General features: G+C 56.7%; 1 protein-coding gene across 5 annotated transcripts in view; it reads left to right on the forward strand.

Moving 5' to 3' along the window:
* The window catches only part of SHANK3 (SH3 and multiple ankyrin repeat domains 3), a 48,379-nt gene extending 24,443 nt beyond the window's left edge, over positions 1-23,936 (forward strand). For 2 of the 5 annotated variants that reach the window (XM_084880059.1, XM_084880060.1), the window contains 5 exons: positions 3,565-3,588; positions 6,869-6,999; positions 7,511-7,595; positions 12,080-14,327; positions 21,452-23,936. In XM_084880059.1, coding sequence (XP_084736185.1) covers positions 3,565-3,588; positions 6,869-6,999; positions 7,511-7,595; positions 12,080-14,327; positions 21,452-22,043 — 3,080 coding nt within the window. In that variant the 3' untranslated portion in view covers positions 22,044-23,936. Of the gene's footprint in view, positions 1-3,564; positions 3,589-6,868; positions 7,000-7,510; positions 7,596-12,079; positions 14,328-20,464 lie in introns of all 5 variants that reach the window. The other 3 variants (XM_084880063.1, XM_084880062.1, XM_084880061.1) reach the window with 3 other exon arrangements.
* Positions 23,937-25,578: the final 1,642 nt, after the last annotated feature.

A 25,578-nucleotide genomic window follows, 5' to 3' on the forward strand; every position in this document is an offset into this window, starting at 1 on the left:
CAGGCCCTCGAGGGCTGCTGGAGCCACACAAGAGTGTGTCAGGGCTTTGATGGGGCATGTTGGGGGCATGATCCCAGAGTGATGTTGGTAACCTCATTGTGGACATGTCTCAAGATATGTGACTGTTAATAGCCTCGTTATTGGTGTGTCCAGATATGCAAAGCCATGTCCTAATATTCGTGACCATCATTGTCCTCATCATGAGCGTATCCTAGTCACATGACTATTAATGTGCTCTGTCCTTCTACAGTCTAAACCCAGTTCTAGTCACAGATTTTGCCCTGGCTTCAGTCAGGATCTAATCCAGTCCTGACTCTGATCCTGATTCTAGACTGAGCTTCAATCCTGGCTTAGGCTTGGTTCCTCCCTAGCCATAGAAAGAACCCTACCTGTCCCCTAAAGTTATTCCTGACTGAGTCATTGACTGAGCCCTGATCCCTTCCTGGTCATGGGCTGAGCCACACTGTGCAAGCTGTTGCTCTGGACTGTAGTTTATCCTGGAGGACAGCCACCAAGATCAACTGAACTGACATAGGATTTTCCTTCCCCATGAATATTATGAATAAAATAAAAACTTAAAAACACATAGCCAGCTTGAAACAAAAGATTAGGAATTCCCCAGGTCTCAAAACTGAAGAAAGAAATCCAGAGCCAAAAGAGAGAGGAAGCTGATGCTGCCAGAGTCCGTGAGAGCTTGGGAGAGCATGTAGATTCCCAGGGCAAGGGGGTGAGGCTCTGATGCCCCCACAAAGCCAAGAGATATGTTTGTGGACCCAAAGCTGGAACCACACCCAAGAATTGGGATTAGCATTGGGAAAATCATAGAAGAATATGAAAGAGAAAAAATAATGTGTTTAAATACAGAGTTTAAGAGAAATAACAGAATTCATAGTGAAAGAACAGGACAGTACCAAAAGAAAAAAGAAAAAAGAAAGAAAAAGAAAAAGATTTTAAAAGGATCCCTAAAAAACTGTTATTGAAACAAAAGTTGTAGGCACTGAAACTGAAAATTCTCTGGGATGAACAGGATTCCTCAGTGTGGCAGGGTTCACAAACCCAGCTGAAGAAGAAATCAGTGAGTTAGAAGATAAATCTAAGGAGATGACCTAAAATGCAGCACAGGAGACAAGGAGATAAACTATCACAGGGCAGATGAGACACGAAAGAATAAAAACTTTGGGGAAGAGGCAAATTTGAAAAGTAAATCGTTGATAATTTTCAAAATTGAAAAAGGAGATGAGATTCCAGTTTAAAGAAGTGTAAGTCCCAAGCAAAGAAATATAAAATAAATCTATACTTGTAGACTTGTCATAGTAAAACTTCACAGCACCCTAGACAAAAAGAAAAATTGTAACCTTTAGAGAAAGAAGCTGGATGACTTAGGAAGGATGGCAAGACCAACAGCTGACTTATGATCAGCAATAGTAGCTTCTAGGAGATGATGGGATAACTTCAGCGTTTTGTGTGAAAATGCTTTTCCACCTAGAATTTTATTTCCTGCTAAACCCACTCATTCAAGAGAGCATCAGGGAAGCTAGCAGATTTCTGGCCTCAGGGTCACAAGCAGGTAACTCATGGGGAGTTGATCTGCTACACTGATTAATGGTACAAACTGATCAATGATCCAAAATCCCCAGGCATCTGGGTCTGGCTAGACACCTCATCGAAGCTCTGGTCTCCTTCCAAAGGCTGTTACCCAGCCATGCTCAGCAGCATGTTCAGAAGGGAGCCCCCAATTCTGCATGAAGAGGTTCTTGGGCAGCCCTAGATCTGTAATCCAGGCACCAGGGGCTGCTCTGTGTGAAGAAACCCTTGAACAGCAGATCCTCCCTCCTCTCTGCTCTAGTCCAGGGCTTTCCCTTTGCTGCTGTGTGACCCTCATCCTCCAGGGGCTCACTCCTGAAGCCTCAGGTTGGCATTATCTTAATCCAGTTTTTCAGAGCAGAGTTTCAGGAAGGATGAGGAAGGAACAGCTTAGCACAGAGCCTCTGTCCACACTGCTGACTGAGGGGTCACAGCTTTGGTTGAAGCTGGACACAGGTCCTCCCCCCCCCCCCCCCCATTTGCAGGAGAAGCCATTCTTCCCCCAGAGGACAGCTGTCCTGGGAAGCCAGCGCAGGTGCTGACCTCTAGAAATACCAGGTTTGAGGAAGCCAGGCCGGCATCAGGGTCTTCCCAAGTACTACAGAGCTCAGCTATGGTCCAGTGTTGGTGCTTTCAAAAGATAGAAATCAGGCCTGTTGGCTCACTGCCAGTAGTAACATATCAGTTCTTTGTCACACTGTTGAGAACTGATCGGACCATTTAGGGTCCCTATGGTCTACCGAGAAGATGACCTAAATAGCTGGAAAGAAAGGAAGATGTGAGGTGACAAAAAAAGCAGGTGGCAAGGGTGGGGGCTCCTAGAGAGTGTGGGGTAGAAGCAAAGCCCTGAATGGTTGAGGGCTGGCAGAAACAGCAGAGAGGAAGGGGCTTGTGGTAGAAGGAAGGGCAGGACACCCCCAGTGCTCTTAGGCAAGTATGCATTGGGGTCCCCATATGCTCATCTCCTCAGCAAGAGCCAAGGGCGTGCTGGGGCTGCAGAGGTCAGTGGAGACCCAGACCTGGGAGGGCCCTGGTGGGTCTGAGTCCCCTCCCACTTTCTCTTGGTAAATCTGGGTCTTTTTTCCTCTGTGATGAGAACGTGGGGGCAGGTGCCACGCCAGTGTGCAGTCTCTGACTGGCCTGCCCTTCGTCGGAAACACTTTGCAGAATGCTTCAGGGCAACCATTGTCGCTATCAGTGACCTCCAAACTTGGTTTTTATGGGATTTTGCCCTTTCTCTAAAAAAATTTGATTTACTTGTCTGTGAACGTCTCCACATGTGTGTGCATATGTGTGTGGATGTGCATGAGCATGAATGTGTGCACATGTGTGAGTGGATGTGTGGGGACTTACACAGCATGTGCATATCCTGTGTGAGTGGGTCTGCACAAGCGTGTGTGTGAACATGCATGTGAGGGACATACAAAAGTGAGTGTATAAGCATGTGTGAATGGGCACAAGCATGTGTGTGATCGAGACATGTATAAGCATGTGCGTGGTCACCATGTGTGAACTTATGTGTGAGTGGGCATGCACAAATGTGTGGACATGTGTGTGAGTGGGCATGCACAAATGTGTGCACAGATGTGAGTTGATGTATGTGGGTATGCACAAATGTGTGTGAGCATCATGTGTGTAGGCACACACAAGTGTGTGCATGGGTATGAGTGGACTTGCTTGGACATCATGTGTACATGTGTGAGTGGACTGTAATGTGTGTGTGCATGCACACAAAAGCATATGTCTCTGCTTGTGGTTGTTTCTGGCTCGAGTTTCAGGCTGTGAACCACCTTGGCATTGGACGTATTTGCCCCTCTGGTCTGGTAGGGAGTGTAGGTCAGGGATTGTGGGGATCTGGGAGGTCCTGGTTGTTAGAAGGGTTAGGAGAAGAAGGTGGGGCAAAGGGAGTGGGGAATGGGACCCAGGTGCTGAGGATGAAGCCTGCCTCTTACCCCCTTTGCTCTGTTTCTTGATTCCAAGCCTCCATTCGGAGAAGGAAAGGGGGTGAGTCATCCGCTGTGTCCCCAGGGCCACAGCTTCGCCTGATCCCTGTCCAGGGAAGTGCTGGTGTATGAGGAGTTCCAGTTCACTCAGGGTGGTCTGGAGGCCTGGGCTGTACCCTCCTGATGGCCTTTTCACTGGGATCTGGTGGGGCACAGTAGAAGGACCCAGCAGGGGTCATGTAGGGATGTGACAGGCTTGGTCAGGGGTCTTGTAGCTCAGGTGAGCTGAGGTGGCCTGGTGAGGCAGAGGTGGGAGCCCCCAGAGTGGAGGCCTGGAGCCAGGAAGGGCGGGTTCAGGACCCAGCCGTGGCCCGTTGTGGGTGGGAGTGGCCAGTGCTTGACTTGGCTGAGGTTGCTTCTTTTGTCTGCTCTGGGGGCTTCCATGTGCCTGGTGTGTGGGTGCTGTTTCTGTGCTGATCTGTTTATTGGTCAAGCCCAGTGCTGACAGTCCATCAGAGCATGAATCTGGGCCCACAGCACTGGGGAGTCAGCCTGGCGCTCCCACCCCAGCATTGCCCAGCTGTTGGCTTCCCCACCCCTTGCTGCTACCTTCAGACTTCATCTGCCACATCCTCTGAGGCTCCTCCCTGTATGTCCGGCCTGGTTTCGAGGGACACAGCATCCATATGGGGACTGAGTCTGGGCCTGGGCACTGAGGGCCAGTATCTGTCAGATCTCAGGACCTGGCCTCTTCCAGCTTTTCCCACCTATGAGTAAACAGGAATCCAGGCCACGAGAAGCCAGAGGTGGCTCTGTGGCCTCTCATTGTCCATGTTACCGGTCCTCACTGGTCCTCACTCTGGGTCCCTTGGGCCTTTCCTGTGCCAGCACACACCCGCAGCCCACACTCTCCAGCACTTGCTGCAGCCTGGCCCTCTGAGCTCTCACCGCCCCTCCCCCAGTCCCAATGAAGTGCTTTCCCGGGCATCTTTTCAGCCATTAAAACAGGTGATGGAGTCTCCTCTGTGGACACTTTTGTGCACACCTTGAGGCCGACGTGCAAACTATTTCTGGAGCACATCGGTTCTGTGCTCAGCTCATTAGAGGGGCTCCCAGGGAGCTGTGCTGTGGTCTGTGCACTGCCTCCAGTTGTAGGGGCAGTGATGGCAATTCATCGCCCCTGCAGGCCCCGCTTGTTCAAACAGCCACATCCAGCCCCCGGCCCCATGACAGGTGTGTGTGTGTGAGGCTGGTGGTGATGGTGGTGGGGAGACAGGGAGGCACTCCAGGGACCCAGACCCACTTTCTAATGGGTTTCATTCCCTTATCTAAATGTCTGAAATGCTATAAGAATACACTTTCTAATTTAAAAAAATATATTTTATTGATTTTTTTACAGAGAGGAAGAGAGAGGGATAGAGAGTTAGAAACATCAATGAGAGAGAAACATCGATCAGCTGCCTCTTGCACACCCCCTTCTGGGTATGTGCCCACAACCAAGGCATATGCCCTTGGCCAGAATCAAACCCGGGACCCTTCAGTCCGCAGGTCGATGCTCTATCCACTGAGCCAAACCAGTTTCGGCTACATTTTCTAATTTTGTTGGGGATTGGTGTCAATCTCACTAGCTTGTAGTATGCAGAATTTTTTATTCTTTCCAATTTGAAAATAAATCTTGTCTGGCACAGTCCTGTGGTCTCAGATTGAGTTCTGGATCTGGACAAGTGGCCTCCAAATTCATAGCTCAGGTGAGCACTTGTCCTATGATTCCCATGGAAGTGTTTCTCTCCACACCTGTCTTTTTGTCTGTGGCTTCTGGGCAGCCTGGTAGCTAAGTCTGACCTTTCATTTACTGGGTCTGTGATCTGGGCAATTTATCTCTCGGAGCTTTGGTTTCTTCTTGGATAGAATGGGGGCATTAACAATATTTTCCTGTGGTTGTTGTGGAATGAGAGGTGAAGCACTTCCCACTTTGGAAATCGCCTGGGACCTAAATGGTCTCAGCTCCAAAGGGAAGGCATTCACCTCATTACAAAATAAACAAGGGGCCTCTAACGGGCCTCTCTGGTCTGCACCTGGGCCTGGGTGAGTTGAAACTGGTGGAGCTCCCGTGTCAGGGCCGGGCTGGGTGCCCTGGGCTGCAGGGCAGCTTATGGAGCTGATTGTAGCAAACATGTGCTCGGTGCTTGGTGCCTGCTCAGAGCCGGCACAGTGGTGGTACCTCTATGTATGTGCTAGTTCTCATAACACTGAGGTAGGTGCCGCTTGTGTGCTGTTTCATCAGAGGAGGAAACTGAGTCATAAAGAATTTACCTCAGGAAAGTGAGTATACAGGGTGGGTCTGTTCTGGGTTGGGTACCGGACATCTCAGGAGTTTATCTACTTTGCACGGTGATTGTGGGCGGATGCAGAGATGGGACGGCAGGTGCTGGTAGGTGTCAAGTCTGACCCCAGATGTTCTTCCACATGGGGCGCTTGGGTGACTTGATGCATGGGCCTCTAGAGTTGGCACAGCCCCTGGGTTGGGAGAGTGGGATCTGGAACCTGAGTGAAGGATGGATTGGGCAGGTTTCCTGAACGAGAGTGCTCTGGCAGCAGGTGGGCATCCTGCTGTACCCTGTGGCTGGCCTCAACTGGACCATCCATCCTCCAGCTGGACCTGATAGCTCGTTATGTTGTTCATAAAAAACACCACTTTTAAAATCATCAACCAGCTTTAATGAAAACAAACAGCTTTTTTTTTTTTTTTAACAGTGGATTTGAGAAGGCCTCCCAGTGTCTTTCCCCCAGGCCTTGTTCAGCTCTGTGGGTTCCCCTTGTCCCTCCCAACTGTCCCCCACACCCTCTTCTTGGCACCTCCCACCTGGATGGAGGTTCTTTGGCTTGTTGAGCAGCCTGGGGCAGTTAGCTGTTTTCTTTCATTCTTTATTGATTCGCATCTTTCGTGGGCACCTGCTGGACTCTAGGTCTGTCCCGTGCGCTGGGGCCTGGACAGTGATGCCTTGTGCCAAGTAGAAAAGTGAAAGGCAAAGGACACAGAATCTTGGGAGACCCTGGGCTCTCAGCAATGTGTCTGGGTCTTCCCTCTAAGGGTCAGTTGGTCTTTTCCTGGAGTGGGATCTCTAGGGTCCCCTGGAGCCTCCCCGAGGGTGGAGAGGCAGGCTGGTGCAGAACGTGGGTTCTGGTGTGTGAGGAACTCCATCCCAGGTCTTGAAGCAGCCCTAGGGAGTTAGATGTCTGAGGTGGGCTCAGCACGGGGTGGACCAGCCTTGTGGGGAGGACAGAACTTTGGGGCTGCTTAAGGTCATGGTGGCTGAGAAGACTCTTTCTTGGCTGTGCAGAGAAACTAGATGAGATCCTGGCGGCCGCCGCGGAGCCCACACTGAGGCCTGACATCGCGGATGCTGACTCAAGAGCAGCCACCGTCAAACAGCGGCCTACCAGCCGGAGGATCACCCCGGCCGAGATCAGTGTAAGCTGCTGGGTGGCTGAGTGTGGGTGTGGGCTGAAGGCTGGGTGGAGCATGGGTGCTTGCACATTTTCTGGGGTGGGTCCACCATTTGGATCCACTAAAGTGTGGATCCACCACACTCTAGTGGATCCCACACTCTAGGAACTGTTGTGAAGTTCCCCCAGACTCCTGGAGACAGTTGGGGCCACCCCAGAATGGCTACAGTTGACCACGTGCTGAGTGGCTTTCAGTTCCTTAGGCAGGTTCTGTGCCAGCCCTGTTCCTGCCACATACTGTGTCTTAGTCTCCTGGCCCACTCCTCCTACTGGGCACCACCTGGGCCACATCCAGGGTTGCTGTCTGCTCCAACCACCTTGGCATCAACCTGCCCAATGCTCTGCCCAGGCCCTGCTGCCGGGCCCTGCTATGGAGGCAGGTGCCTGGGCACCAGCACGCTGGACATAGTGCATGGTGAGCTGAGGCTTAGGAAGAGTGTGGGCAGAACCTCCATGTACCATCCCGACTCCCACAGTCACTGTTTGAGCGCCAGGGCCTCCCAGGCCCAGAGAAGCTGCCGGGCTCCCTGCGGAAGGGGATTCCACGGACCAAGTCTGTAGGTATGGCCGGGCTGGGGTCTGCACGGGGCCGGGGGGGCGGGGGATGGGGCCGGGTGGACACAGGGCTGGAGGGCCCTCTCTCTCCACCTTCAACTGAGTTTTCAGTTCCCCTCTGAGTCCTGCCTCTCCCTGGCCCCAGCCCAGGGATCTCATATGTAGACATATTTTGGGGGTGGGGGAAGGTCAGTCCTACAGCAAACCCAGAGATACTTTACTAAAACAGCCCCTTGAGACTCTCCCCCGCACCTATCTACGGCTTCCTGTCCAGTGGGTACCCCCAAAATCCACGGCTCCCACCCATCTGGTCTTATATGCTGGGCCTTGTCTTATATGCTGGATGCCTGAATACATGTCATATTTCTGGTCCTAAAACTGCCCTCCCTTTTAACCTGCTCCTACCCCAAACCTCAGCTATTCTTTAATACCTCTCCTTTCCTTCACAGTCCATTGCTCCAAAGTCACCTGTACTTACTGTCTTCTGTTTCCTGCCTACAGCCTGGGGAAGGCTGCTCTGTACCTAAAATTGAAGTTGCTCAAATCATGGTCACCAGTGTTTCCCAGGGCATTCCTCCTGGTGCATGTGACCAGCCCTCTCTTTTGGACCTCAAATCGCAGTTGATTTTCCTGCCCCCTGTCCATGTAACTCTTCTCCCAGTTGTAGGACACTTCGCAGCTGCACGTGTTCAGGCTTCTCCCAGCCCCACACACACCAACGTGGTTCCTTCTGTCCTCCCCCAGGAGCAGACCATACCACATCACCATGTAGCTTTCTCAAGGCCGTGTCCTTGGTCTCCCTGCCTCTGCACCTGTCTCCACGGGACATCACATTCCAGCCAGTGTCATGCCCCACACTTGGCCATGTTCTCTTTTGACCCTGGGCCTGGTTATCTGACAAGCCCTACCTGCTGCTCATCCTTCTAGGCCAGTGGTCAGCAGACTGCGGCTCTGTTGACTAATGAGTTTGCCAACCACTGTTCTAGGCATCCAGTGCCCTCCTCTGCTCACCTGTCCATCCATCTACCCCTAGACCTGTCCACTTGTCCATCTATCTGTCCCTGTACACCTTACCACACCTATCATGTGTTAACCAGTAAATTCCCCTTCAGCAGTCACGCCAACACTGCTTATACTCACTGCCACACATAGTCCTTAGAGGAACCCTGAGGAGGTAACACTATGGTACCTGTGTTACCGACGATGACGAAATTGAGGCAAACAGGCCAAGTGACTTGCCCAGGGTCACACAGCTGCCTTACCTGTCTGTCTTCTGTGCACCCATCTGGCCAATCAGCTGCCCAAACCCCAATCCCTCATTCACACTAGGACTTCTGATGATTGATGCCCATTCTAGGATGACCCTGGGCCAGGTGTGGGGGCTCAGTTGGGGGAGGTATAGACAACTCAGTTTGGCAGTTGTGGTGAGTGTGAAGGAGCATGTTCAGTGAGAGACAACTAGGGGTACCAGCCACACCTGGGTGTCAGCAGGCTAAGAGGCATGTCTGAGTTTGGAATGCAGGATGAGTGGGGGTTTCTAGGAGATCATGTGGTGAGTTACTGATAAATGCCATCCTCATTGGTGGCATGGTCCTACAGGGACTGCTGGAGGTCCTTTCTGTAGGGAGAGGGGGAGGAAGAGGATCGGTGAGACTGCAGCCACTTTGGAGTGCCTTTTGGTACCTCCCTCCCCCCACTGGCCTAAGCCCTGGGATTCTTCCATGGCTTCTTCCTTATTCTCTGCTTCCCCTGACAAATTAGGGGTTCACTGCCTCCTCAAATGCCTCTTGCCTGACTCCTCACCAGCTTTGTAGCCCTGCCTGGCTGGGCCTCAGAGTTTTGCTCTTGGACCACAGCTTTGGTATCCTTCAGACCTCCCTCCCCAGCTCCACCCACAGGTCGGGGGGCGGGGGGGACTTCTACAGAGCAGAAATCACCCCTCATCCCTGTAGTTGACCCTCTGTGGGCTCCCAGTTGCCTTGGGTCTTGGGGACCGGCCCCAGCCCTCTCCTGCTTCATCCGGGGCTTTCTGTCTCTGCCTCCCTCTGACCTGGGCCTGCCAGAAGCACTATTCTCCACCTGACCTCACTCTGCCAGAGGCTGTCCCTCAGCTACTCTGCCAGAGGCTGTTCCAGGACAGAAAGGTACAGGTCCAAGTGCCTGCCCACTGGGACATAAGCCCAGATGCGGATGGCAGCTCTTTCCCACCCACCCTATCAGACCTTCCAGTGCTCTGGCCATGAATGAGCTGAGAGGGGCTCACCATTTTGTTTTATCCTCATCCCAGTATTTTTTCCATTGATTTTCAGAGAAAGTGGGAGGAAGCGGGGGAGGGGGGAGGAGAGATGTGAGAGCGACACATCGATTGGCTGCTCCAACCTGCAACCCAGACATGTGCCCTTGGTTGGGAATTGAACCCCGAGACCTTTTGGTACGTAGGCCAGTGCTGTAACCACTTAGCAACAACAGCTAGGGCAAAAGGTGTTCATCTTTGATCCCTCTCCTTGGCCTGCCGAACAAGTTACCAGACTCCTTGAGTACCCACCCCTTGTCCTGGGTGTGTGGCACTGGGCACACAGTCCAATCCTTGAAACCTCAGGGTGGAAATGTGGGGACCACCTAGTACCTGCCCACCTCCAAGGGCCGCTCTGAGACTCCCGCAGGGGCTGCACTGAGCTGAACACTGGGCCACTGCTTGTGCTCGGTGGTGTTGGTCTAGCATTTGGGGGTGGCACTCAAATCCTGGGGCAATGCTCGCTGCTGCTCTCTGGGCAGAAGACTGCCCACCCAAGATGGCATCAGAACAGATTCCTTATATCATCCCAAGGCAAGGGACTTGCGCTCACCTGACGTTAGAACTTGGCACACCACACCCCCTGCAGCTTCTAGGGACACTGACTTTCCCTGTGTACCTGTGTCACGCATGGGCAGTGGGTGTTTATATACTGTGTTCCTGTTCAGGGGGGTGGAAGGCAGACCTGAAATGATGATGATGACAACCTGGGTCCCCTCTGGGTCCCTTCTAGGTGCTTAGCCCTGTGCTGTAAGCTCAAAATGGCTCCACCTCACTCAGGCCCACAATGGGGGAGGGAGAGGGAGGACAGTGCCCCTGAGATGAGGAAACTGAAGTGCCGAGAGGTTAAGGGACGTCAGACAGTAAGGCCTTTTTACACAAAAGTTCACCCGTGCTGAGCCGGGGGTACGAGAGCTGTTAAGCAGGTCAAGAAGCAAACAGGTGTAGGTGGCCTGGTGCGAGTGCTGACTGGCTAACAGGGGAGGCGGTTGGGATAGGCAAGAGGCATCTTGGTGAGTTCATAAAAATATCACCCAGTCCAGAGGGAGGCCAGGTGGCAGATCCCCAAAAGGCACTCCATGAGAGACTTGTGTGTATTGACATGAGAGCCATTAATGCACTCTCCTTGGACTGAGCTGTGGACACCAGCAGCACAGGTGTCCACATGGTGCCCACAAGGAGGCCCTGCCAGTCTGCAGGTGGGCAGCAGGGAGATGCGGGCCCTGAGCACTCTCACCTGCCCTTGCTTGGGTCCGAACTATGTCTGAGGCAGGCAGAGTGGGGTTTATTTTAGAGTGTGTATTGCTCAGGAGAGAACTGAAGCTCAGAGGGGCTCAGGGCTTGGCCTGGGGTTGCACAGCGAGCAGGGAGTAAAACAGAAACATGTGGAGTGGTCAGCCTGCAGTTCCATTTCCATCCGCCCTCCTGCCCTTCCAGTGACTGGCAGCTTCTCAGTCCACTCCATCTACTTGGCCCTGGACTGGACAGGCACCAGGCACCCCCTTACCTGGGCATCAGGTGTCTCCCTGCCAGAGGCGTGGCTTCCCTGGCCACAGCCCTTCTGTCCCTGTCTGTAGTGGATCCTTCCTGTTCAGAAAGTACCCCTTTGTCTGCCTCTGGCTGACCCCAGGCCCTCCCGGAAACCTGCTGGTTGCAGGCTGTGGATCTGAGCTATGATCAGATTCGGTGGGAAGCCCTGCACCCCGGCACCCTCCCACCCATTACTAGGGGGCTGCCCCTACCCTCCTGGAGTGTCTCATTTGAGCCCCTTCTTGTCTCAGGTTTGGGGCAGATCTTGGCCCTAAGATGCATGGTCAGAGATTGGGTACTTTCTCCAGGCCCCCCTCTACCCTATATCTGAACTGACTCCTCTCCCCAGTCTTCATAAGAACCTCCCCCTCGAAATTGGCAATGGTATTGGGGTGCAGATCCTGGGCCTTGCTCAGATGCTCTGCTTTGGGCTCCCAGAGTCTCCCCTGCTGGCCAATCCCCAACCCAATGCCAGTCCTGACCCCATCCCCTGGTGGAGCTAGCACCTGCCGCTGAGTTCTAAGATAGGTGGGAGGGGGACCCTGGCTGCCCTGGGGTGAAAGGACTGGTTGGCCTCTGCCAAGGGCAGGCGCTGGGGCCCAAGGGCCCTCCCTGAAGTCTCCGGCTCCCAGCGCCTGGCTGGTCTCACGGGGCCCTCTGTCCGCAGGGGAGGATGAGAAGCTGGCATCCCTGCTGGAGGGGCGCTTCCCTCGGAGCACATCGATGCAAGACTCTGGGCGCGAGGGCCGTGGCATCCCGCCCCCGCCGCAGACCGCGCCGCCGCCCCCACCCGCGCCCTATTATTTCGACTCAGGGGCGCCCCCCGCCTTCTCGCCGCCGCCCCCGCCGGGCCGGGCTTATGACACGGTGCGCTCCAGCTTCAAACCGGGCCTGGAAGCGCGTCTGGGTGCCGGCGCCGCAGGCCTGTACGAGGCGGGCGCGGCCCTGGGCCCGCTGCCCTACCCCGAGCGGCAGAAGCGCGCGCGCTCCATGATCATCCTGCAGGACTCGGCCCCGGAGGCGGGCGACGCTGCTCGGCCCCCGCCCGCGGCCACCCCGCCAGAGCGCCCCAAGCGCCGGCCCCGGCCTCCGGACCCCGACAGCCCCTACGCAAACCTGGGCGCCTTCAGCGCCAGCCTCTTCACACCGTCCAAGCCCCAGCGCCGCAAGAGCCCGCTGGTGAAGCAGCTGCAGGTGGAGGAGGCCCAGGAGCGCGCAGGCCTGGCGGTGGGCAGCCCGGGCCCGGGGGGCGGCAGCTTCACGCGCGATCCCTCCCCGACGCACCGCGGGCCTCGGCCTGGCGGCCTCGACTACAGCCCTGGGGACAGCGGGCTGGCGTTTGGAGGCCCGGGCCCGGCCAAGGACCGGCGGCTGGAGGAGCGGCGCCGGTCCACCGTATTCCTGTCGGTGGGCGCCATCGAGGGCAGCCCCCCCAGCGCGGACCTGCCGTCCCTGCAGCCCTCCCGTTCCATCGATGAGCGGCTCCTGGGGGCCGGTGCCGCCACCGGCCGTGACCTCCTGCTGCCCTCCCCAGTCTCTGCTTTGAAGCCGTTGGTCAGCGGCCCAAGCCTTGGGCCTTCCGGCTCCACCTTCATCCACCCGCTCACCGGCAAACCCTTGGACCCCAGCTCGCCCCTGGCCCTGGCGCTGGCTGCCCGGGAGCGGGCGCTGGCCTCCCAGACGCCCTCCCGGTCTCCCACACCTGTGCACAGCCCTGATGCCGACCGGGCTGGGCCCCTGTTTGTGGATGTTCAAGCCCGCGACTCGGAGCGAGGAGCCCTGGCCTCCCCAGCCTTCTCCCCCAGGAGCCCCGCCTGGGTTCCTGTGCCTGCACGCAGGGAGCCCGAGAAGGCCTCCCGAGAGGAGCGGAAGTCACCTGAGGACAAGAAGTCCATGATTCTCAGCGTCCTGGACACTTCCCTGCAGCGGCCCGCCGGCCTCATTGTGGTCCACGCCACCAGCAACGGGCAGGAGCCCAGGGGGCTGGGGGCTGAAGAGGAGCGCGCAGGCACCCCGGAGCTGGCCCCTGCACCCACACAGTCAGCCGTTGTGGCAGAGCCCCTGCCCAGCCCACGGGCGCAGCCCCCTGGCAGTGCCCCAAAAGACCCTGGGCCAGGCCAGGGCAGCTCCGAGGAGGAGCCAGAGCTGGTCTTTACAGTGAACCTGCCTCCCGCCCAGCTGTCCTCTAGCGACGAGGAGACCAGAGAGGAACTGGCTCGTATTGGGCTGGTGCCACCCCCCGAAGAGTTTGCCAATGGGCTCCTTCTGGCCACCCCACTGCCCGGCCCAAGTCCCTCACCCACTACAGTGCCAGGCCCGGCCTCAGGGAAGGCAAGTAGTGAGCTGCCCCCTGCCCCTGAGTCTGCAGCTGACTCGGGAGTGGAGGAGGTGGACACACGCAGTTCCAGCGACCCCCACCTGGAGACCACGAGCACCATCTCCACAGTGTCCAGCATGTCCACTCTGAGCTCTGAGAGCGGGGAGCTCACCGACACCCACACCTCCTTCGCTGATGGACACACTTTTCTACTCGAGAAGCCACCAGTGCCTCCCAAGCCCAAGCTCAAGTCCCCGCTGGGGAAGGGGCCGGTGACCTTCAGGGACCCTCTGCTGAAGCAGTCCTCGGACAGTGAGCTCATGGCCCAGCAGCACCTTGCCGCCTCCGCCGGGCTGGCCTCTGCTGCTGGGCCTGCTCGCCCTCGCTACCTCTTCCAGAGAAGGTCCAAGCTGTGGGGGGACCCCCTGGAGAGCCGGGGGCTCCCTGGGCCTGAAGACGACAAACCAACTGTGATAAGTGAGCTCAGCTCCCGCCTGCAGCAGCTGAACAAAGACACACGCTCCCTGGGGGAGGAGCCAGCCAGTGGCCTAGGCGGCCTGCTGGACCCTTCTAAGAAGTCGCCCATCGCGGCAGCTCGGTGAGCAGGGCAGCTGGGGAGGGTCCTATCCCATGTTCACGGGCCTCCCTGTCTGCCTCTTGTCCATCATGGTTCCCTCTGTCCCACCCCTGCCTGTCCTCCGTCTACCTCTCCGTCCTTCATCTGGCCTTGCTTCGTCTGTCTGAGGCAGGAGGCTCGCTCGGGATCTAAAGTGTCAGGGCTGCTGCTCTCCCCACCCTTTTGGTGCTGAGAGTGGGAGCAGAGTAATTGATGGAGGTCCAGGCTGGGGGTGAGCCCCCGCTCCACAGCTCTCCTGGAGGCTCCCACCCAGAGTTTCTGCAGTTCTTCCTCACTCTGGACCAAAGTTGCTCTGCCATTAAGGGGCATCTGTGGCCCAGTCCAGAGTCGCATCTCCCTGCCCTGCTATTTGGCTTCCCTATGGCTCTGAGTCCTACCCCCTGTGGCCACATGGCTGCCATGTGGCCGGGACCACCTTCCTGTACCTTGTGTCTTGCCCCATGCCCTTTTTGGGAGCCCAATACCAACTTTTTATTTTCTGTCCCAGAAACATTTCTGTCTCAGCACCAGCTCAGAGTCTCTTAGACAGACTTGAGGGTGCACGGAGAAGCCACCCTTAGATGGAAGCCACTCCATCTCCCTACTTCCTTCATCTGGCCTCATGCCTTCTCTGACCTTCCTTGTCCCTCCCTCTGTCTTACTTTCCCACCTCCTGCCCAAGGTGGGTACTTGAAGGGGCCACACTGTGCCCTGGTTGGGCTTTGCCCCCATGGCGACCCCTGTGGCTCTGTGGGTACTGATCTGAGGCAAAGCTGGTCACTGGTTGACCCTTCTTTGCCCCCAAGTGCCCCCATCTCTTCTTGTTACAGTGACCAATGTAGCCAGCCCTTTCCTGTCCACTTGGAAGGCAGAGTTCATGAAGCAGTGAGGGTTCAGATGTCACACACAAGGGCTGTCTTATCTGCCTTCTTCCAATTCAGGATTCAAAAGATAAGTGGGAGCTTGGGAAGCTCCCAGTGCCTGGCAGAGGTCCAGGAGTGTGGCCCTGCTCCTTTCACCCAGGGGCTTGCTCTGGGACCCTCTTTCCTTTTTCATCTCCCAGTGGCATGTGAAAGCCCCTTTCCTGGCAGGGCCATGTTGAAAGTGCCCTCAGAATAGGTATTGTGAGCATGGCCCGTGTCCAACTGGGATGAGCAGCTAGGGTGCCTAGGCCTCTGCAGTCCCAGGACTTGGATGTGTGGGCTTCCCTGACCAGCCTCAAACCCCGCTCCCCCATCCTCTTTGCTTCTCCCTCTGTACCCCTTGGTCCCGATCAAAGCCATTTAAAGTGGATAGCACAGTGCCTGGCATAGTGCAGACCCTCAATAAACATTTGCTAAACAGATGAAAGAATGAATCCTAATGCAAGTACTGTCTTTTGTGCTTTGAGATCTAGGGAGGTGGCTCAGGACAAACCCCACAGGACAGACACGTGGCTCAGATTTACTGGTTGTCGAGCCCAGATCTTGTTATTGGCTGTGCTGGCTCCCATGGGACAGCTGGGGCTGTCACAGCACGGGGGGGGATTGCTCATCTGGCCTCTTCCTACTTGCCCTTCTCTGAACTCACCATCCCACAGGTCATCCCCAGTGTTTCGCTCCTGTCAGCATCAGGGGCTATTGTCCCCTGGCTCTGGGTTATGCCAGGACCCTGTGCTCATTTCATTTCTCAGACGGGTTGGGAGGCACGTTCTTTGCATCCCCTCTGTTCTGTACCCCCTGGAAAGGGAGCCTCCTTCACTCAGTAGTTCCTGTAGAATTCCAGCTTCTGATTCATTTCCCATGGTTTCTTGCTCTCCCCTGAGCCGGTGGGAGACCAGGGCCAGGGAGACACGGCTGTCATAGGCCAGGCTTGTCCCGGAAGCCTAGGCATGGGATCTGCCCAGTTAGTGAGCTGGCACTAGGAGGGACAGACAGAGGGAAGTTCTCCAGGGAAAGTCAGGTGCTGTTACCAGAGGTACAGGTGCTAGACAGCCTAAAACAACAGACATCCTTGTGACATGGCCCTCACCAACTTCGGTAACTCACTTTATTGCTTCACATCAACTTGGGGTCGAATGGCCCTGGATTTCAACCCTCAGCCGGTCGCATCTGAGCACTGTCATCTTGGACAAGTCACTTAGACATTGTGAACCGCGGTGCCTCGCCTGTGAAATGGTGGGGGTGGCAGGCAATGCTGCCTGTGAAGCTCAACACCCAGGGCTGCAGCGTGGCAGGCTCTCATGGCTCTGCTGTCATTGGCACCCAGCGAGCAGCCAGGCTAACTTTTGAGTCCTTGTGGGGAAATGCATGCTGAGCGTGACCCGAGAGGATGTCGTGCCATTTACATTCATCCTTGCAGCCACTCTGCTACCGGAGAACAGATGTTCTGAAGAATCCATTCCATCAGGAGGTGGCTGCATCTGTCTGACCTGGGTCCTGCTCTCTGTCCACCATTGGGAGCCTCTGTTGCCAAAACCCTCCTGGCGACAGACTTGGGGTTTTTGCACAATCATCTCACACAGAAGCGCATGCATCCATTCTGTGATCGGCACTGTTTATCAGGAGTATGTAACCAGTGCACACGTGCTCTGAAATCACTGCACTCAATCCCACTCAATGCCCCCAATCTGCCAGGTGCCTGAAATTGCCTCTCCCCCGTATCTCCCTGGGCTCCTGCTCACAATTCCTCCCTCTCCCTTTGCTCCCCTTTCTGCCCTCGGAGCAGGGTGCAGTGTACCATATGCCGTGTGCACAGGGCACTGTGGTACATGGGATCATGCTCCCTGTGGCTGGCAGTGTGTGGGTCCCATCGGGGCTGCTCTTGTCCTACAGCCAGTGGTGGCCAGAGTCTGGCAGTCATTTCTCATTCAGTGACAACCCTTCTGCTGGTCCTGCCTTGGAGACAAATGTCCAGGGAGACACTCTCCTTCCCAGGACTGTTCCTGGTAGAGGCCACAGGCACTGGCCATACATCACACTTCTGCTCTGTCCTCACCTCTGTCCTCACCCCTCTCTGCCCACCTTTCCCGCTCAGTGGGTGACTCAGTCCAGGCTCTGATGTCCTTTAGCCACAAGATACTCTGTGGCCTGAGATCTTTCTGGGCGAGTTCAGCCGCCCCGTGTGTCATGGATCTGAAGCTTGGTAACTCGTGGAAACGATCGGCTCCCATCAGCTGGGGGCTTTCTTTGTTTTTCGGGTGAAGATAGAGGATGCAGCTGCTAGGTGCTGCCTGGGAGGTCCAGGACCCTTGCATTGGGGGACATTGATATCAGGCCATCCACCTGCTCTGCGATCCCAGCTTTGGGTCTAGTGTGGGGGACAGAACGCTTGTCTGCTCAGAACCCACATTGTCTCTTAGGCCCCATCTGCCTGAGATCCATTTGTCTTCCAGGCTCCGTGGTCAGATCTGACCCCACAAGTGGGATGGGGTCCATTGCGTCTCTGAGCCCCACGGCAACACTCAGTTCTGCTGTGGCTATTTTACAGCCGTATGGCCTTCACATCTGGTTTTATAGGGGACAGTTTGTAGTGACATAGCTTGGGGAACACCAAGTTAAAAGGTTTCTTTCCTGCAGTACTTAGTGCCTTTGATGTGCTGTAGTCTCATGCCTGTCAGCTTCTTCAGACCACTAGTTAGTGCTTCACAAAAGTTCCTGTGATGCCCAAGAAACCCTTTCCTTCTCAGCCCCATCCTGCTCACACGTGTGACAGGGATCTGGAGGAAACCCCATGTGACTGCAAGGCTAGTTCTTCTGAAACCTGGACAGACACCTGCTGTGTGCTGGTTGGAGTGGGAGTGCTGGGGCCAGGATATCCTTGTAGGTGATAGGAGGTTGGGACACATCCAGTGTGTCCCCAGGAGACGTGATGGGGGATTGGGAAGGTGCTGCAGATGAGGGGGTGTAGAGACGTTTGTAGCATGTCAAGGTTGAAGCCAGCAGGGGTGGGCACTGTCACGAGTGGGTGGAGCTTACAAGCCTGTGTCTAGTTCTGTGGTCCTGTTCAGGCTTATCTTCCTAAATGAGGCTCCCACACGACAGAGGCCTCAGGCAGAGACCGGGCCAGAGTGTGGATGTGTTCTGACCTGTTGACACCAACAGCCCACAGTAGTCAAGCCTGGGAATCACGTTATTTTTGTTTGGTGTCACTTTCTCTGCATCTGTGTTCTCGGATTCGTGTTAGGTACCGCGAGTTCAGGGAAGCTGTGAGGAAGTGAGATGCAAGGTCCTGGGTGACACCTTGGATTCACAGGTGGCTGGGGCCAAGGAGCAGGGCTAGGTTACTGCTGGGAGCTGGGCTCTGTCAGCCACGAGGCTGAAATCCTGGGGACACCAGTGGTGGCTATAGGCCCCTGGTAAGGGGAGGACTGGTTGGAGGAAGAGCATATTTGGAGACCCAGACTGGTCAGGCCCCCCATGTGGCCTTCTTGGGCACACTGGCTGTAGCAAAAATGGGGGAGAAAGTGCCAACTGAAAGGGCAGCTTGGGAAGCCCAAGTAGGGAGGAAGAGTAGTGGGAAGGGCGTGAAAGGTAGCGGGTGCACAGGTCAGCAAGGGCTCCTGCTGGCAGCCTGGCCAGACCTCACTGGCTGAGGTGTCATGAGGCAGGACAGTACAAGAGTCAGACGCTGGGATAGATGCTGAGAGCCTGGTGAGCCGCCTGGAGGAGGGCTGCCAAGGCGTCTGAAAGATGGGACTGTGTGTTAGAGGGTGGGAGGCTGGCAGGTGCTGTGGCATGGCCATCTGTGGTTGGAGCTTCGCTGGGGGGCAGTCAGACAGCTGAGAGGGGTGATGGACAGTGATGGTGTGCAGACACGGCTGGGACTCCTGTCCTGAGGACGATGTGGGCAGTTCCCTGTCCCCAACAGGAAGGGAAGGAGAAGCAGACACCTGGGCGGTGATGCCCCAGCCACTCCTGCTGTGCCCTGGACTATTCCCTAGGCTCCTCTAGGCCTCCTGCCTCAAGATGCTCTGGGTGCCTTAGGCATGTGCTGGCCCTCTCCCTCTACTCCAGCCTGGTGGCACATAACCCACCCTCACTCCAGGCCTCCGGCTCACCTGTCAGGCAGGAGGCTTCAGCACAGCCCACACAGCCCATCTTTGCAGCTTGGCTGTGATCCCGCCAAGTCGTCATCATACTTCTGTCCCAGGCTGGGGTTGCTGTGTGAGGGCCCTGGTGGGGGTGCCTGTGTTGGGCCCAATCCCACAGGCCACTTAGCATCTTCCCAGCACTGCCCCTCCCTAGTGGTCAATACCCCCAGCACCCACCACCCCCTTGCAGTGCCCTCTTGGCTGTTATTCTTGCCTCAGCCATTCCACGGTGCCATGGAGGTCAGGTGTGGTGGGGCAGGGGCTTCTGGTTGGCGTCTGTTCCCTGGGCCCATCCTAGATGCCCTTGGAGCTCCTCTCTGCTGAGGTAGAGGGCATGGTCTGGCCTCTTCAAGAGGCTCTGCTCTGGGTCAAAGGAGTTGGGAGGAGACGGTAGGGAAAGAGGCTGAGGAGAGAGGCCAGTGGAAGGAGGGGCAGAACTATGTCTCCAGGGAGAGGCTGCCCTGCTCAGGTGGGAGATGAAAAGACAAAACCTGCTTTAAGGGGAGGTTGGATGCTGAGAGCACTCCATGCTGTGAGATGGGTGCCAGTTCAGGACAGCACGAGATGGGTGGGGGTGGCCGAGGGGATTCCTTAGCCAGGCAGAGGCAGGGAGAGGCAGGAGGGATGGGAGCAGAGTCAAGTGTGAGGGTACATGAGACATCAGGTAGCAGAAGCCTGTTGATCACTTGCTGTACTCGGGATTGGAGCCTGGCTGGGGGTGATCATTATAGCCTGTGGGTGAGACTCTGTGGTTTGTACCTCACAAACCAGAGAACAGATCCCAGGCAAACCAGGAGCCAGCCAGATCTGCCCCGGTCTGGTCTCCCTCCACACCCCAGCAGCTTCAGATTTGCCCCCTCCCCCCGTCACACCTGGGCCCTCTGCACTGGAGTTCCTCCCTCACTGGGTGTCCGGCCAGGGGTCCCTGCCCCTGGCTGCCCTGACTGTGGTCGTGACTGTGGGCCGCGCGCCTGCTGTGTGGGCCGGGCTGCTAACACTCTCTCTCATTGCTCTCTCCTGCCCATCTGCATGTGGCTGCTCTGTCTAGCTGCGCGGTGGTCCTGAGCACCGGCTGTGTAAGTGAGCATGCTCATCCCATGCCTCTGTCCATGCGCTGCACCTGGCCTCTGGGTCTCCGCTCTGCTCTGCTTCTTGGGGCTCCAGGGCTCCTGGCAGTCTCCTGAGGCTTCTGGCCACACTAGGGGATGGAAGGGGGGGTGTCATGGGAGGGGCTTTTTTTGGAGAAGTCCCCAGGCAGGCCTCTCGCCACGGCCACGCTGATGGGGGACTGGAGGGTCCTGCCAGATGATGTTGGGAAGTGAGGTACCATCTGTCGACAGTGTGTGTGTGTGTGTGCGTGTGCATGCCCGCCCACATGTGCTGCATCTCTGTCACGAGCAGGTCCCTGCCACTGCTGCTGCATGTCTGTGACACATGTGGATGCTGTTGCTGCTGCCGTGTGCAGGCCTGTGCAGGGAGACCGTGTCACTGTGTCGCTGCCTCAGGCCTGCCCTGCACGTGCTGCTTGTCCGCGTGGTCTGTCTGGTGTCATGGGCTTGTTCACAGCCAGCCTTTCTCACGACGCAGCTCCCTGCAGCCAGCCCAGGCTGCTCTGGGTCTCCTGAGAGCAGAGCTGTATGGGGACTGGGGAGGATTCTGCCAGAGCCTCCCCCTCCAGGGCCGGGTGGATGGGCAGCACCCCTTTGCCAGGAGAGGCTGCCTTTTCTCCTGTGGGCTGGCGGGTCTTGAGTCCCTGTGGAGTGTAGGGGGCTGCTGCTGGTTTTCTCCCTCATCATTCCACTCAGTCTAGGGGTCCTCCCCCCACACCAGCATGGCACTGGTTCTTACCTGGACCCAAACAAATGGCGGGTGAAAAACCATGACCACCCCACCCTCTTGCTTCCTCTGGCCCTAAGGCTACCCCACCAGTCCCAGCCCCCTCTGAGCATCCTCCTGGCCACTGACCCAGCTCCCCCGAGCCCTCTCTATCCCGCTTGGCGCCCCTCATCTGGCCTTGACCCCTCTCCCTCCGCAGGCTCTTCAGCAGCCTCGGTGAGCTGAGCTCCATCTCAGCGCAGCGCAGCCCTGGGGGCCCGGGCGGCGGGGCCTCCTTCCAGGTGCGGCCCGGCGGCCGCTACCCTCTGGCCCGGCGCGCCCCGAGCCCAGTGAAGCCCGCGTCGCTGGAGCGGGTGGAGGGGCTGGGGGCGGGCGCGGGGGGCGCGGGGCGGCCCTTCAGCCTCACGCCTCCCACCATCCTCAAGTCGTCCAGCCTCTCCATCCCGCACGAGCCCAAGGAGGTGCGCTTCGTGGTGCGCAGCGTGAGCGCGCGCAGCCGCTCGCCCTCGCCCTCGCCGCTGCCCTCGCCCAGCCCCGGCCCCGGCCCGGGAGGCCCCGGCCCGCGCAGGCCCTTCCAGCAGAAGCCGCTGCAGCTGTGGAGCAAGTTCGACGTGGGCGACTGGCTGGAGAGCATCCACCTGGGCGAGCACCGCGACCGCTTCGAGGACCACGAGATTGAGGGCGCACACCTGCCGGCCCTCACCAAGGACGACTTCGTGGAGCTGGGCGTCACGCGCGTGGGCCACCGCATGAACATCGAGCGCGCGCTCAGGCAGCTGGAGGGCAGCTGACGCCCCACCCCCTCCACGCGCCGGCCGCGCCCTGCGGGCAGGGCCCCCATCCCCACCCCAACCAACCAACCCCGGGCCGCGGGCTCGGCCCCTGCCCCCGACTAAGGCGCCCGGGCCAGGAATGTTGCATGAATCGTCCTGTTTGCCGTGGCTCAGAGACTTGCCCTGTACATTGCTTAGCGCCCTCCCGCGGCCGGCGAGCCCCAACCCAGCACACGGTCAGGAAGTGGGGACGGGAGGGTGGAGCCCGAGGGGTTGGGGGGTCTCCAGCCTGACAGGCTCCCACACATCTTCCAGAGGCTGCTCCTAGAGGGGGGACCTAGTCCAGCATGCGAGGGGTCAGGACACACCTTGGTGACTCGGGGGGAGGGGGGAGACATTGGGGTTCTCGGTTGGGGGGCCAAGGAGCCCCCCCCCGTTTTGCATATTTTAATCCACTCTATATTTGGAACGAGAAAAGGAACAAATATCTCTGTCCTTAATAGCTTCCCTTCCTGCCTCCCCTCACCCCCCAGCCTCCTACTGGTTCCCTGTGGCTGTCCAGTCTTCCATCTCTGGCCCCTCACTGCCACTGCCACCCCACGTGGGCGGAGGATGCTCCAGCTGGTCTGGGGTTGGCCAGGGTCCTAGTAGCCGCCCTGGGGCTCTGCCTCGGCCTCCTCCCCTCGCTGAGCTTTAGCGTGCCCGATGACCCTTCGGTGCTGCGTGGAGGAGGGGCAGCAGGCTGCCAGGCCTGCAGGGCACTAGCAAGGTCTGGGGGCCTGGGAGACCCTCGCCAGGGGTGGGGATGGACCCTGTCACCTGCTCCCAGCCATCTCCCTCAAGGGGTCCCTCCCCAGGAGGAGTCTAGCCTCCTCCCCACATTGTTGGGCAACTACAGCAAAGAAGCCTCTGCCTCAGACCCCAGTCTCCTGTCCCGCCTGTGTGTGTGCGCAAGCGTGTGACTGTGTGAAACTGTGGGTTCTACTGAGTGCCTCGGAGCCCCGTGTGTGCCTGAGTGGGGAGCGGGCCCTGAACCAGTGCAAGGGTTTTGGGAACATGTGCAGGGTGCATGCCTGAAAGCACCCCATCCGCTTCCAAAGAAAGTCCGAGGCCCCCCTGTTCCCTGGGACCTGCGTTTGTCCCACCTGCCCCTCCAGAGTCCTGTCTGGCCTGAGCAGGCTGCCTGGCCAGCTCTGCTGCTGGGGGTGCCCCCCAGGGCCCTTGGAGGCAGTGCCCGCCCCCCTACCAGGCCTCTGAGGGATCCTAGGGAAACGCCCCTAGAGTCAGGCCACTGTAAACCCTGGGGAGAAGCAGAGACCCCCCGAGGGCACCCTAGCCCCCCTTACTGTGACTCCCCACACTCAGCAATGACCTGTGGGATGGGGGGCCCTGGGATGTTTTTAAACCTAGGGTTTGGAGTCTGGACTAAGCTCCATCCACGTCACTCACAAGTTTCTGTTTATATTTCTAGCTTTTTTTAATAAAAATAAAAAACCCAGAAAACAGATGTTTTCACAGCCCAGGGGCCTGGCACGCCGGTCTGTGCCCGCCCAACCCCCTCCCGGCCCAGCGGCCTCATTCCCTGGGCAGAGTCACATCCAGCCACCCTTCACTAACAACAGATCACACAGCAGCCGTGACTGTAACAGGCTGCCACATACACACTCGGTCTCACACTCACCTGTGGGTTTTTGGTTCCGTTCAATTTGGGTTTTTAACTTTACAGGGTCAGTACCGCTTCACCCTCCTTTTGTATGGAGTTCCATCCAGGGGCTTTCCCCCTGCTCCAGTCCTGAGGCCTCCTGACCCTGACGTTGTGATACACCCCACAGAGATCTATGTTTCTTATATTATTATTATTGATAATAATTATTATAATATTATTATGTAATAAATTTATAAGAAATGAAACTGTTTCTCAGTTGCCTGTTTGAGGAGATACTGGGAGCGCAGACCCTGCTGTCCCTTCGGTCACAGAGCTGCCCCTCCTCTCCTCCCCCCAGCTTCGGCCTGAGCGTTTAGCCACAGGCACTGATGACTCAGCCCCTCTTTGATCCTGTCTCTATGGCGACTTCCATGCCACGGCTCCTTGCATCTCTCTGAGTCCCACTGGACCTCAGCCTGTTTCCTCTCTGCTCACTGGCCAGTCCCCAGCTGGAAGTCCGGTTATCCTCTGAGGCCCTGTCTGTCCTCTTTCCCTCCTAGAGCCCAGTTTCTCATTCTGCTGCTCCTGCCTGTCACTCCTCCCATGTCTGTCCCTGTTGTCCTGCCCCCATGACTGCTGCTAATGTCCAGGTCTCATTTCTCCCTAAGCTGACAGGTAAGCAGCCAGATGCCACGGCCTATGATGTGGCAGGTTCTGTATGGCACCTGTTGGGGGTGGCACCTGGCAGGGTTGGCCAGCCTAATGGGTGGAAGGAGAATGAACAGAGGTGAGTGGGTGGACACTTCCCAGGGTCCAAGGCTGAGAGGGCCAGGCCTGCAGTGCTGATATGCCAGAGAAGTTGGGCACCAGAGAGTTGCAGGAGGGGCTGTGAGTGCAGAGCCTGGCCATATTGTGTGAAGGTGCGGCGTGAACGTGACAATGAGAAATGTCGACCTTGACTCAGGTTCTCACAGAGCCTGGTAGACTGTTGGGAAATGCCTCCAGGGTTGTGTGCCAGTCGCAGAGTGAGTAAGCGTAGGTGGTGGAGAGAAGCCAACGGAGAGATGAGGGGTGGACTGTGTGTGTCTGCCCGGAGGCGGTGAATGGGCACAGGTGCTTTGGGAGCCAGCAAAGGTCTGGGTGGCCTCGTGGGGAAGGCGAGGAAGGCCCTGGTGAGGCAGAGACCGTTGGGAGACTGCTGGGCATTTTGACCTCAAGAGGCTTGCCATCTGTCTAGTAAGCCCCACAATTTCAAATTTTTTGTTTCATTTTCAAGTTAGAAACTGCTCATCATACAGAAGGGCCATGAAAGAAATCTCAGTGTGGGCTGTAGGGGAGACCCTGAGCCCTGCTGGGGCCGAGTGCTGGGCACCAGGAGACAGGTCTCTGAGCTGCACCTGTAGCTGGTCTCTCTGGGATGGGATAGTAGTGGAGGGAAGAGCAGGAGCGGAGATGGCATGGCCTTGACTCTGTAAAGGTATGAAGGAGAGGACAAATGACCCTGCAGGTCAGAAGCTACCTGAGGCCTCAGAAGAGAGTCAGAACCTCTTTGCATCAGGGGACATTCAAGAGGCAGGATGCCTAGCAGCCCCTTCTAGAAACAGGAGTGGGCGTAGCTCTGCAGAGTCAAACAATTATTCTGTGGAATCCAGATGTTGGGTCATTTAACCCTGTTACTGCATAACCCTCAATGTTTTGAAAAACTAGATCCTGCTCTTCATGTCAAAGTTTATATAAAATGTTTTGATCATATATTTAAATACTTGTAAAGTTGTGATTTACAGAAAAGTGTACATTTTAACATTTAAAATAAATGGTCACATCATTCTGGTAAATTATTCTCATGGATCTAAATATCATATCAATTTCATGCCCATCAAAATCCTGTGAAAACACCTGAATTGGCTA

The sequence above is a fragment of the Pipistrellus hanaki genome (genome assembly GCF_964339955.1).
Source record: "Pipistrellus hanaki genome assembly, chromosome: 3".
NCBI lineage: Eukaryota > Metazoa > Chordata > Mammalia > Chiroptera > Vespertilionidae > Pipistrellus > Pipistrellus hanaki.